Here is a 14,919-nt window from a genome sequence, read left to right as displayed (position 1 = left end):
ATCTTCTCCCGAGACAAAGAGGAACGAGTCTACTTTCCTCTTCTCTTCTCTCGACGCCTCTATCTCTTTGAAATCGAGGATTTCCACTCTTAAGTGTACGCTTGTGCAGAACCAGGTCGTAATTCTTTGATGGAGAGACCACCCTAAGTATTGCGAGATATGTGCCTCGCATTTTCAAAGAAACAGCCGTTGATGACGAGAAAATACCTGAACTCAGAAGGGGGAAGGATTTCCTCCATCGAATCTTCTATGTCATAATCTGAACTCCGTTTTTTTCTATTAACTGTGCACAACATTTACGTGATGTCGATTGTACCAGAATATAAAATATATGTACATATTAAAATTTAATTAATTAATTAATTAATTAATTAAGCGAAAATTAATATGTGAAAAAATATACAGAAAAAACAGGAATAATCGAACATAATTTTGAAATGTATATACATATATATATTTCATAAATATTACATATAATTTATACTATATTTATACTATTGATATTATATACAATTTATATATATATTTATATATTTATGTATATATATATTTTTATAATTATATTAGGTTGTCTGAAATGTTTCTTTCGTTTTATAAGGAAATAATAGACGCGCAATGGTTTTTGTTTTATATTAGTTTATTGAATTATGCACGAACATAATAATAGAAATAGAACGAAATGGATCACACTTAATTCAATAAAATAATATAAAACAAAAATTGTTCATCTATTATCACCTTATGAAACGAAAGAAACTTTTCGGACAACCTAATGTATAATATTATATATTATATTATACATAGCATAAAATGTAAAGCTACCGACAATATAACATATGATAAAAATTTTCTATTTTATAATATTAGTATTTCATCCTATGTTTTTCACATAATCTTTCAATACTATTAAAGTGAAACTTGAAAAATCTGAAAGTACGTATACCAAAGCTACTCTAAATCTCGATCGGAATCCTTTTAAACCGTGAGCAAGCAATTGCATGATAAAATTCGTGGCAATAATCTTCCCAAAAAGCCAACTAATAACCAACGAGAAGGATCTGACAAAAATAAGAAACTATGGTTCGCGGAGCTCCGTCATCAGCGGGTTTATCTCCATACAAGGGAAGTATGTCGAGAAAGTGCACGTCCAGGAAGTCGATTTATTGAGGAGTCATCGCATTGGCGGCATGTTTCTTCCGGGATGCAAATCCTCTCTCCCGGAAGGAAGAACGACGTAATTGGGAGATGAACGTGTTACCCCTTACTGTCTAAGATTGATGATCGCCGCCCGACGAAAAGACGAACGGTAGTACGTCGAGAAAACTGGAGAAAACCTGGAAGCGCGACGAAGGACGCCTCGCCTCGCTCCACCGAGCCGCGTTTTCACATCCAGCCAGAGAGAAAATTATCTAGCCGATCTGACGGCAGTCTCGTCGACTAGCTGGAAGAGTATTGCGCGTTTAAGCGCGACGTCACCTTTATTTCGCGCCAACGACTGATAATTCCCCCGTGTAAACGGCCCCCGGGAATCCACCGGGCGAAGTATTTGCCGTTCGGCGCGGCGGCAATGCGAGAAATTGCGTGTTTCGAAATCGTTCGATGCGAGGGAGCCGAAGGACCGCAGCGTTTCACGGTATTCCTCGGGATATTTAAATTGGGGTCGGTGCTCTTCACTGAGTAAATAGTGCGTGTCATTTTATTGAAGAACTCTTGTTGGATAAACCCAAGTAGGAATATCTAAATGAACAAGGCGATTACTGAGGAAATAGGCGTTTTCACTAATGTAGAAATGAAGATTAATGTTTGGCAAAAAATTTGTTTCATTAAGAATTTATTCTTTTTTATATCGAAGGTTTCGAAGAATTTTAAAAATTTTAGGAGAATTCATAATGAAAAAAATGTCATTAATAATGTTGGAACAAGGGTAGGTGTCTTAGGTATTTTGATGAACGTTGATGTTGCCAATAAGTAAGTAATAAATAATCGTTTATTTATAGAAATATATGTAGTAATTAGATTACTGATGTAGATACCATTTCCTTAACTACGTTCGTGAAAATGTGTATTTACATTGTAAAATTTAGTATTTACATTAAATAAATAGCGAACAACAGATATTATGAAAATCGTGAAATTGTGGTGTTCAAAGTAATTCAATGAGAAGGAGGCGAGAAAGTGTGGAGAAGCGAATACAGTTGTTGTAAGAATTAAATGTAACTAAATAAAGCCTCTTCATTTAGAAGCTGTACCTCGGTAAATTCAATTGAGAATTATGAAAATGAAGGAACGCTAAAGTTGGTGATCCATTATCAAAAGCCTAGGCGAAGTGAGAAATATACCTCTTAATTATCTCGGTATTCTATGTAATTACTTTCATTTAGTTTATTAACTGTCAACATTTATTATTTAGTTTCACTCCAGAGGAAATGAGGAATTTATTTGCAAGCCTTACCTATGCTAATTAAGGTGCAGTTCTTAAAAATGCAATTCTACTTGATAAGAGAAGAGGCACTAAAAATGTATAACACCGAGATGAAGGAGATCTTCTCTTCTGGCACTTACGTAGTTTGCCATTTCAGTTTCTGAATTCGTCTTCGATATCAGACCAGAGATAATTAAACGAAAACTTTGTTCATCGAGTGTCCACAGGATAACCTTACTAACTTGAGACTGAAGCTGACCAATCTTATCTTATCTAGATGACTACGGTGATGAATAAAACAGCATGCTAACATCAAGGAAATCATACCGACGAGTTCTTAGCTCGATTCTGTTTTTATTTCCTCTCTTGACTCGTTCTTTGTTTTCTTTCTTTGCGTTCCTTGCATTTTACCAGCTACACTCGACCTCTCTGATTATTGGAAGCATGGAAGAGCTTTTTCCTTCGTAGCAAGCTTTCTGATCAAGGAGCAGAGTCCACGAAGGAACAGCAAAGGGGAAATAGATGGCTGAAAGGAGGGAGCAAGTCGACCCTCTCTTAGATCGTGGAATTATGGATTTAACAGCCTCGCAGGTTGCCTCTTTGTGAGAGCTTTAGGCAGCTTTAATTAAAATTGTCAGCAATGCCCGTAGTTTCGTGGTGATATTCGAGAATGGATGCTTCTGTGTATTGTAGGAACAATTAGATTAGTTCGGTAGTTCTGTAAGATATGGATTCCACAATCTTTATTAATTTACCTATCTAATGATATTGGCTTAATTAATATTATTACATTGCTGCGTAAAAACGTTTTCTCGAAATTTCAATTCAATATCACGCATTACCTTTAAATTTAAATATCCAATCATTCAGCCAAATCTAACTCAACCAGAAAAAATCACAAATATGTCGTGTAACTATCGTAAAAGTTAGAATTCTAAAATTAGCATTATTGTAATGCCTCACTTTCACTCATGAACATGAAAAGCCAAAAATTAAAGTTCCATCCATTTCCTGGTCAAGATTCAACGTCGTCATTTTTTCTTTACCTTTTTACTAGCCGATTGATGATCGAAAGGCTTGCTCCGCTCGAGAGAAAAGAAGTCAGCGACACGTAGAGAGTAAGGGGAAGCGAAACCTATGGAATACGAGCACGTACACCGGAAGTGGCGTTCCGAGGACGCCGAGTCGAAACGGCGAGCAAAAGGACGGGTTGAAACAAAGGATTTTGTCTGGCGTAATAAACTCGAGGCTGGGCTGGGAATTCGTGGTCGAATCGTGTACAGAAACGACCAGGTAGATTGTGTATACGCGTGTCTTGACGAGTGGCATGGAAAAGGAAACGAGCGGAGATTTCGCTTCCTTCCCCCAACGTTTGAAGATTGATGATTCGGCTGATGAGGATTGATCGCGTGGAATAATTTGAGGGTGAACTTCAGAACCCGTGAAATCGCAAGATTTTGACCGTTTCAACGTAGAATTATGACTATGCGTGTTTATGCAAAATCATCTTTTTATAAGTGCAATTCAAGAAAGGGAATTTGAATAAGATATGTATCATCCAGTAGATATCGACAATTAATCTAAATCTGTTTCTAAAATTTCTTCTAAGAATATCAGTTTTACGTACTTACTATTGTATTATGTACCGTGCCAGTATTTTTTATAGCCACTCTACAATAGAAACAAGAATAATACCGCTATTACTAAGCTAAAAAGGAAAAATAAGAGCAGAACACATACTCTTGAATCATACCGAGAACCCGATTTTATTCAGCACGGATACGATTCCTCGTACGCGATATTTCCCCTTAAGTATCTTTCGCTGTGGGATTTTCGTGCCAAAATGCTCATGTTAACGAGATACGCGAGCTAGTCGTGCGGTAATTAAAGATGGATTGAAAATTTAAAACACCCTGTGAAACGACATAACCGTGAAAGATAATTGCTCCGAACGTTTCAAACACATTGCTCGAGAGGCGTTGTTCGAAATTGCACCTTCCTCCTCCTTTTTGCAACATACGTACTTACCCTGAATAGCTACGGATATCTTCCTGAGGTATTTGTGCCGAGTTCCTTGCTTCCAGGAAATTGTTCGATCGTTCGATTGAACGAATCAAGCTTTTATCTATCGATATCACTTCACCGAGACGTTCTCAGATTCACGGCAAAGAGAGAGAGAGAGAGAGAGAGAGAGAGAGAGAAGGAAGGTGGAAAAAAGAAGTCGAGAGTTTTCCAGAACATTCTGTGTAAGAAATGTGGAAGAAAATAATGGCCTCGTACGAAGAATAACCTGTGGTAAATTGGAATCGAACGATCGTACCAACCAACCCGTTGGAAACCAATACTTTCGTGTATATATATTATATAAACTATAATTGGACATCGCGAGAAGTCTTCTTCGAATCTATAGCTTTGTTCTCTGTTCTCTGTTCTCTTGAATCTGATGTATCTATCCGAATGAGTATGTGAAATAATAGAAAATCTTCGCTTATAATCTATGAAAGTGAAGCAGAAGTTCGTCGATAGGTTACGCTAAAGTTAAAATCAGTTAAAATCGGGTGGATGGTAAATCAGTTGAATGAATTTTCTATTTCTCAGGTCAACCACCACTTCCGTAATTGAAACAAATCATTATCCTCCGACTAATTAGGCTCTCCAAGACCTTTCTTCATATGAACCCAAAAGAAAACCTCGAGTAGCATAGGTCACTAGATCAGGGTGAGACAGTTCTGCCCTGTCTCACCCTGTATCTATTCAGGTCGACGTTAGGCCTGGGCTAAATCAATTTGACGGGACGGGAACACGTGTGGTGACGAGAAGAGTGACGATGGACCCGCACGAAGAGCGGCTCGCGATACAGACGTGGTACATGACGTCGATTGTGGACGCGATCGCGACGATGCAGTGATTGAGTAGTGACCGACGGGAGGACGATGCATCACTCCGGAGGTACCGGTTACGGGACCGGGCCCCAGGAGCGAGTGCACCAGGCGCCGCGAACTACCGCCCAACCTGACAAGTGTCCCTATGAGACCTACCAGGCGCAGATACCGGACTGCTGTGCAGCTGCAGCTGGGGTCCAGGATCCATATCCACGGCCGCCCAGCGGATATGACGGCAGGTGCTACGATGAGTGCCATCGCAGGACTCCATATCAGGAGGACACCTATCCCCAGGTACGTGATCGAAATTTTATATTTCTAACATTTTTTAGAGCTTTCCTCAAATCGTAGATCCACTGGGAAGCTAAGCTAAGATAAATTATGCTATGCCGTACTATGATAAGTTTAAAAATATTTGCCTCAACATATACACCGCTGCACACAAATATCTGAATACTTTGGTCGATTTCTATAAATAGTGTGTGAATATTATTAAACGTATAAATTAATGGTAAATTAGTGGTCAAAATTAACAGTTATCATGGTTCCTTTTTGTGGAATCAATAGATTTGTATATTCCAAAAAATCTCGATCGAGATCCACCATTTCCTTTTCTCGAATCCTATCCCAGTTACACCTCCATGGCAATATCCCATAACTTTCTAACAATTTCAATTGCTCTTCACGTCTTTCGCTCTCTACTTTCCTAACGCGTTTCAAAGTGGAAAACAATTCGAAGAATTTTTTCATTAAATAAATCTCTCGTTCCCATAGAAAATTACAAAATGCCGGCATGAAGATTTAATGAAATTATCGGCACTCTTGTACCCTTCTTCTCTCCTCCATTGTAGCTACGTGAATATCATGTCTCGATCTTGCAGCGCGTTAATTAAATTTAATTTGGCTTGAGGCGTGTGCAGGTTTCTTTAATTGGCCCGTTAGAATTGAACGAATTCGCAGCAGCGCAACGAACCCAGGTCCTCTCGATCCCAATATTTATGATTATTGTTCGTTGAAAATTAAATTTCACGGCAGCAAACTGGGGAAAAGAGCGGGTTAATTAGTGCTGAGAAGGGAAACTTTAAGCCGTTGATGATTCAGCAGGTAACTTTGTTCGATAGTCTGACGCTAGCAATATGAGGCATTTCGGGCTTAACTAATTCTAAGACCTCATGTTACGAGGAATTCGTGCAACATTAAAGAATTACATCCGACCTCACGCAGCCGACTAGTGCCCCTAAAACGCTTCTAATTGGTACATTAATTCGAGCACCTGAAGCTAATTTTGGACGATTATTGTACCAGAGTGCTTGCAATCGTTGGAAATGTTATGTCTGGAACCTAAGTTTAAACGGCTATATTGATATTAGATGACGCAGAAATATTAGCCACGTAAATTCTATTTTAATTCCATGTCCAGTTCTTCTCAAAACATCGTAAAGTGACAATACAGCGATTTTTATAATCAATTAACGAAACCTATTCTTCAATTCCTGTTATCGTGAATCAATTTACATGTAATTCGCGAGTGGTCCGGCTTGGAGCGACTATTGATCCCGAAAATAACTGCATCTCTACGTAACGTATTTCGTACATTTCCATTTTTTGTTCGCGCTCTAAGCGCGGTGTGCCATCTCTCTTTCAATGAATTCTCGTTCCCTTTTGAAATTCCTAGGCATGCGCGCGACTGTGTTTCTTTGATCCCCGCTTCAGCGAGCATTACTACTCGTCTACTTCGTTGCACCTAAAATTAACGATATGCGCATATTTCTTTGAGCTGGTAAATATTAACGTGGCTGCGTTTCATGGAAACGCGTCGTTACCTTAAACTATTCTCGCTGTTACATGTTTCCCGGCTGTCCCCGTCCTCGCGCAGCTTGCATTTCAGCCAAGTGACGGTTGTTAATGAACAAAGAGGTTTTGTCCTGAAATTATGACTCCCAGGAACGAATTATACAAGGTTATCTTTCCTGTTGTTCGTGGAAGATAAATATGCATGTCTACTTTTTTCTATATAATATGGAAAATTTTTTTGAATATTTAAACTATTATACTTTACATTAACTATTGCTTCTTTGTATCTAAGCATCTTTCAGTGTCGTTTATTTTAGATATTGAAAACTTGAATTCATAGGCATGTGTTCTTTGTCTATAACACATTAGGTTATACATAGTTGAAGTGTGTATTGAAATTAGGAAAGAAAGGACCACTTGTGACGTTATTCATAGTTGAGTAGTCTCGAGAGGTCAATTGATTTTGGACATAGAATAACATGGGCTATGTATATTCCTCAAATATTTTTACTTGTTTTAACCAATACACGATATATCGGGAATATCAGGCTATTGAATGTTTTATTTATAGCTGTTTGAGTACAACATATAAAATATTTGATCTGTTATACGTTTGATGTAAAATTAATAATCAAAATTAGTAATCACCATCTTATTCTATAAGATCAATAAATAAGAAATTTTAATTATTTGGATAAATATCGCCAGTAAAATTAAAAATTTAAAACACGATTCATCGATATGTCTATTATATATAAATAGTTTCCAATATTAACTGCCACTATTTTTGAATAGTAATATTTATATAATGCGTTTGCGTGTCAATATTTCTCAAAATTGGACTAGATCTTTATCAAAACTTTCGTTTGAGACGGCAAAAATAAACATTTCATTGATATATGTAAAATATATATTGAAAAAATAGATAAATATATATAGAATGTATTTCTTGTATTAAAAGAAACGAAATCGAAGACCAAGAGTGCTTACTGTGAAACAAACGCGATAATATCTCATTTCATTGGAAACAGATACTCATCTGCGGTTGTTTTGTACCTATTCTAAAATATTCAAACGAAAGGAATCACAATCTTCTCTACTCTTTCACTTCACGACTCAGTTGTTAGCTGAAGTGCTACCGCTACATCCAATATCAGAATATTTGTTACTGTCAACAATATTCTTCGCGAACAGTCATAACGCTATTTCAATAACGATTCGAAAAAAAGAGATTTCAAAAGGGAGTGAAAAAAAATCGCTATTTTCCATAGCTTTCCATTTCACGACCTGATTGTTAAGTGAAGTGTATCACTACATTCAACGGTAGAGAGACTTGTTACTGACAATAGCGATCGTTACGAACTTCACTGACATGTTTCAATTCGTGTTTCAACTTTGAGAATTCGATTGACAGCGTAGATGTTTAAATTACCTTCGAGTTACTTCGATTCCTTCCATTTTATGACTTCTTTTTATAGGACTTCTCGTAGAACTTTGTATTTCTTTTCTTACAATGTATTAGGTGAAATCAACTTAGTCGAAATTAAATGCAAGAACATTTCTTCGCAAGAAGTTGTTCAGGTGAACCTTAGCGGATTTGATTCGGTTTTGTAAGTACATGTTGAACTTGGTCCTGCCACTAATTACGACTATCTTCTTTCTCAATCTGATTATCTGTTAACTGTTAAAACGCTATAGAGCACGTGTCATTAACAACGACCATCATCGCGAACTGTAATAACATTATTGCATAGATCGCCATCTACAACAATATGAAACGTCCAGGAGCAACGTGTGTTCATCAGGTGGAAAGTGGAGCTTTTGTGTAGAAATCGCGAGGTTCGCCACGGTTCGACTGAACCTCGAATTCAGCGACGAATCTTGCGGCGGCCATTATGGCTTTTCGGTTACCGAAAATTGATTCGACGGGCCGGCATGCATGCTTCAAGTTCGAACTTTTGCCGTACGTATATTTGGCCGGTATCGATTTGGCCCAGTTTCTCCGTTCCGCGTTTCCTCGCCATATTTTAGGAATTCAGGCAACGCGCGCTTGAGCCGAGAGAAAAGCGGTCCCGGGAAATGTTACCGTTCGAAATAAATCAACGTTTATTCTTCGGCAATAAGCCTGGGAATGCAGCCACCTGTCCCAAACTCGTCCTCTATTGCTATTCGATGCAATTTCGATGCGTAATACGCATGTGAAACGCATTACGTACACATAACCTTTCCCTATTTCTGTCTTTCTTCGTATCTCTTTCATTTTAACCTTTACGTTATCTTTCAAAACATCCAAATATTTCGAGTATTAAGCGGCAATTACTTACCAGTACCTGATAGTATTTTATAAATTACACATTCCAGAGATCTCACGATTAATCCTCAATTAATCTTTGAAATAATATTGCGATATTTCCTAAAGCTGATTTCGCAAGCCGGCCATGCAGTTCGAATTAAAAGCTTGGAAATACATTACCATCTCTCGTGAAACAATGGACGTAATGATTCTCGATAGTTGTAACGTTACAACCATAGAGAGGGAATATCGATGGCGAAAGAGTCGCGAGAGATCGATAATGTTTCTCTCAAGTGTTTTATTGTAAGCCGGTGTTGAAGCAGACGGCCATCGAACGGATTCCCCTTTTTTCTTCGTCGTCGTCTCTTCGCTGTTACTCTTAAAAGCTATTTTCCAAAGAGAAAACGGGCTATCTTCATCTTGGCAAATGAGAAATCGATGCGTCATTATGACGTTTTAAGGGAAACGGACACGCGAAATGGAAATTATTACTTCGCACATGTGCAGAGATTAGATTTTGCTTCTGTTCGTTTGATGTATATCTTATTGCGGTATAATAATTGTATCGATATCTGTATCAATAACTAGTTTTCCCTCACTATCTTTCTTTCTTTTAGTTTCAATTTTTCATCTTCAAAATGATAGCAAAACCTTCGATCATCTGACGCAAATAATGGGACATAATAATAGAATTCTGAATTGATTCAGTACACATCAGATAACCATTGAACACGAGAGCAATTAATTACATTTAGCCGGTAATTATCGAAATTGCTAATTATATGTCTATCTCCTATCATAGTCTCTAACATAATTGCGATATTAATTCCAAAAATTTCCTCTTATTAAGTCACGAATGTATCGCAATTCACGTGAAAAATTTTATTAGGAATTATGTCTTATTTATTAGAAATTATTAGAAATTATGTCTCATAAAATCGTAAATCTCAGCATTATTTCTCGATATCTTTCAATAATACGTTTGCGATTTTTACACTTAAATACTTTTAATACTTATCGGTAAAACTATCAAGCGTAAAAATACATAAGAAACGAATAGTGTAAAATAGGATAGAAACTTTTGTCAAGAATACATTCATCGACATCCACGGTAGACTTCCAAGAAACAAAGCCTAGCTAAAAGTTCCCTGTGGAGAATGCTGTTTCGTCGTTTACGAACTGAGACCATTTATAAATTGAAATCGATATCCACTGCCTCTCGGATGCTTTTCAACGTGAAGAATTATAGGGTAACAGATTACTCATACGGAATGAGAACTGATTAGAATTCGAACGATATAGGTCAATAGAATGTGCACGGTACTATCATCCGTAAGACATTTCTTAGAGGAACCTTCTTCTCGGGATCGTTGCTGAGTCGCTTTCAATCAACTTGTGAAATCGATGTAGCCTGATATAATATCGTAACATTACTCGTAGCTTCACAAAAAGTTTTTGAAAGGGGGGAAACCTCTTTCTTGAGATTTGATATTGGAATCTTCATGTTCTAAAAAATATTTATAAACAATACATATGGAAAAGAAGAAATATCGCAAAGCATAGTATAAGGCAGGTATTGCATATGGTGGGCATATGAAAAGGAGGATGTTAAAAAGTGGCCATTTTTGGACCTCATGGCGAATGAAAAATTCTTGTAGGTTGTTGAAGAGCATCTCTCTAGGAACAAAACTGTTATCAGCATATATCCGAAAAACGATAGAAAAGTTGAAAAAAATGAATGCAAAGATGAAAAAATAGCAGACGTCCAACTTACCCATTTGTTATATTTTGTCTTCATCTTTTTCGGATGAACGAATAAATCAATTACGACTTGTTGCTAAAAACCGGTATATTTTTGAGGTCATTAATGGACGCATAAAAAATCAATTCGAGTATTTCGACAAAAGTATCTAAAATAATACATCGTCTACGTTATCTCAGAATTATAAAACAGCTTGTACCATAATGCATTGTAAATGCCACATTTAAACCAGTATCTACATCTCCTCTTCATCGCCGTATTACGAATAGAATTCTTCATCATTCGAATGAAGTTAATCATTTATCTGAATTGATACGCGGAGAAAACTTAAATATAAGGCGAGCACAATTTCACCGCATAGAAATTGCTCGATTGGAATTTCTTGCAACGCTAAGTCATAAAGATGTTTATGTACATGTGGTACACATCAAATGGGACAGCCACCTGGATATTGTGCAGACCGTATCGACGAAAATGGAGATCTTGAATTCCAGATTGCAATAGCGTTCGATACCCTTGATATCAAAAGTATCAAATTGAAATATAAATGAATAATAGGATTTTGATTAAGATAAAATTGCATTCTAAGCACTTAAATAATATAAAATATTTTATTTGCGTATTAAATGACAAAAGTAAAACGAAGACTGTGTTGTTGGTTGCCGTTCTCACGTAGCAACGATGTTGTGCTATTTCGGATTTGGACAATTACAAATACCAATTGGCATAGCAAGTATTGTTGTCTTTGGTAACGGGTTCTTTCCTTAGCGCAAATTTATCGTCATACAGTACCCGGGCACCTCTAGGGCCATAGGGGTTGGGATTACGCCCAACCAGCGCGCACAAGGCAGCCAGTACCTTGCTACCTGGATTAGTTAAGCCTGGCAGAGGCTGCCACTCGTCTCAGGTCGAACGGGGCGCTTTCTAAGCCCTACCGTCTCTCCAGGACGGTTCGGGAACAGGTGGGACACTGCTCACCCGCCAAAGGCCATTCGGGGGAGCCAATACTCCTTAAATCGGCCCTCTTGGCAGCATTTTGGCCATCAGCCACTGCCACCACCAATTGAGTGAGCTGAGGGGTTCCAACTCCCTCCGGGCTTTTACTCGACCTCCGTGGTACCAACCTTAGTCATTGGTGGGACTATCGTGTGGATGTACGGCCACGTCACTGCCAACCGGCGACCTGCTAACCGTGCTCGACAGTTCCAGATGGGACTCACGTAAGCGGGGGCTTCAAGATACAAAGTACCCAGGAACTTATCCCGACGGTCCCATTCTTGGCTTCAGGATCGTAGGTGCGCTATTACCCAAGGCCACGTAGAGAGAGCGTAACCGTACTTAAACGCTTTACACTCCCGACAACCTTCCCTGCGGTGTACATAGAGGACTCACGTAAGCGGGACGCTTGTCCCGACGGTCCTCCCTGGCTTCGGGAACGTGGGTTTGCCAGCCCCCATAGAGTCACATAAGTAAGTCCTCCCTGCGGGAATTGGCATAGCAGCAGAACTTCCAAAAAATTATTTCGTAGATGGATTAGTAACTGAAGAAGATGAAGATTAAGTGTAACGCACGAGTAAGTCCGACCGCTGGTAATTTTTTTTATCTTTGCACTCATTGTTTCCAACTTTCCCATCCTTTTCTCGGATAAACGCTATTGAAATTTTTTGTTCCTAAATAGATACCCTTCAATGTCCTGCAACAAATTTTTGTTCGCAACGAGATCCAAAAATGGACACTTTTTAACATCCTCTTTTGATCAGCGCTGATTGCGTTATCATAACGGACGCCATCTTCTACAATTTATTTTCTTTTTGAATAGATTTTCCATTCTTTATCGCCTGTTATACCTCTACGAAATAAAGACCAGTGGCAATTCTTCTATATTCGTCACCAGAAGGTATTCAGTAACATTCGCATAACTTTTCGCTTAATCATCCCGTTCGTACAAATACCTTCTCTGACCTGACCTCCGTTGTCTCCGCGTTTAACCTATCAACTAGGTCGTCTTTTAGCGAGAAATTCCTTCTGGCACGGAATTAAGAACTAATGAAGACGAATTAACTTCGGTTAGGTCGCTTTTAGTCCTGGTAAATATAAATATATTGTGGAATTATAGAATGATAAAGTGGTGGGGAACATTGGTAGATGTAAATTCGTTCATCTTCAGCGAAATTTTTAGACTTTTTACAATATATTCAGGGATAGACTAAAAATAATACATCGAAAGACAGACTGAGAGAGACTCTCAGAGATGTCTGAGACAGACAGATCCAGGAATAGCATTGATGATCATCAGACTCTGAAGAAATTAACGATCCTAGTGAATCATGGTAGAGATCATATTAAAGATTAATTTTTTTAATGATTTTAAGGAATTTTATTTTCCTAAGAAAAAGCTACCTAAATGAAAGTAGAGTAAGCAAATAAATACTATAGCAGAATTGAAATGTATAGAGTACCTAAGTTGTTACAGTCGTTGATTATCTTACGGCAAGTATAAATATTTATCAATGTGCTCTGTATTAGAGCCATTATCGTTAATTATTCCGAAAACCACTGTCTACGCAAGCAGTCTAGTATAAATCAAATACTTCTAAACTTCCTATGTCCCCAGTTCTAAAACTTTATCGAAATCTTAGTATAAATCAGCCCTTGGGTAACCCAACCAACGAACGTTAAGACCTTCATCATTAAATATTTTGCAAACCATTAAATCTCTTCATAGGTTGTCGCTAAACCAACACGTTCAATTTATATTTCTTGTCTGCAGCACGAAAACAGAGCAATATTCTAAGATTATTGTACGTTTAATTTAGATAGATCAATGAAGTATTTTTAATACATTCGAGATTAATTCTCAAATTAAATATTTTCTAAGGAACAACGACGATTAACCCTTTGACAATGTAATAAAATAACGAAGAATGCAGAAAAACAGATTTACAAAACAATTAACTCTTTATCTGTCAGATTTCTTGTGTATACAGTACATATTATATGTATTTCGGGACTCCTCCATGTTTTCTTGTATTTTATTTCCTTCAATCTTACTGAAGTTTTGTAATCAGCAGGAATACAGGTAAAGTAATGATCTTTTCTTTCTCTTCATTGTTTCCTTTCTCCTATTCCTATTTGATATTTAGAATCGGCAGGAGCAAAGGTAAATGATAAATTCAATGATTTTTTCTTTCCATCTTTTCCTGTACTTCCTTTTCTTTGTTTCCTTCATTCTCGATTAAACTTAAACCTTGAAAGCAGAAAAAACAAAGGTAAATAATAGTTCCAAGAGTGTTCGTTTCCCTTCGCTTCCTAGTCATTTTCTGTATTCCTCTTCATTCTTTCCTTTCCTTTATATTTCTTTTCATTATATTCTTTCCTTTATATTCCTTTCTATCCCACCTTTCTATTTCCTTATATTTTTTCCTTGCCCCTTTCATACTTCCCTTCCCTTATCTTCTTTTCCATCCTCTTTTCCTTTTGCTTCTTATCCATTGCTCATCTTTCTATCCATATATCCGTCCTTTCTTCCATCCATGTATGTATAAGATAGAATCGTAACAGAAATAAATAGAAAGTAAGATGAGACAACTTTTGATAAGAATTTCCTGCGAAAATTTAAGAATTTACATAAGGAAAACATAACTCGTAAGTAAGTCGCACGCAAAAGCTCTTTAGCATTGAAATTCTCAGGTATTGACAACAATTTTTTATTACAAACGAAAATGTATTAGGAAAACATAACTGACGAAGTGCTGACATGCAAAAA

The 14,919-nt window shown here is 37.4% G+C and overlaps 1 protein-coding gene across 8 annotated transcripts in view; it reads left to right on the top strand.

The window, feature by feature from the left end:
* The window catches only part of LOC100647944 (dipeptidase 1), a 152,706-nt gene that overhangs the window by 29,371 nt on the left and 108,416 nt on the right, over positions 1-14,919 (top strand). For 6 of the 8 annotated variants that reach the window (XM_048412037.1, XM_048412039.1, XM_048412038.1 and 3 more), the window contains one exon: positions 5,181-5,598. In XM_048412037.1, coding sequence (XP_048267994.1) covers positions 5,356-5,598 — 243 coding nt within the window. In that variant the 5' untranslated portion in view covers positions 5,181-5,355. Of the gene's footprint in view, positions 1-3,685; positions 4,718-5,020; positions 5,037-5,180; positions 5,599-14,919 lie in introns of those variants that run through there. The other 2 variants (XM_048412036.1, XM_048412040.1) reach the window with 2 other exon arrangements.

Source organism: Bombus terrestris, chromosome 14, assembly GCF_910591885.1.
Source record: "Bombus terrestris chromosome 14, iyBomTerr1.2, whole genome shotgun sequence".
Taxonomy (NCBI): Eukaryota; Metazoa; Arthropoda; class Insecta; order Hymenoptera; family Apidae; genus Bombus; species Bombus terrestris.
The sequence above is the reverse complement of the archived record's forward strand: the minus strand, read 5'-3'. Positions and strand labels throughout refer to the sequence as shown.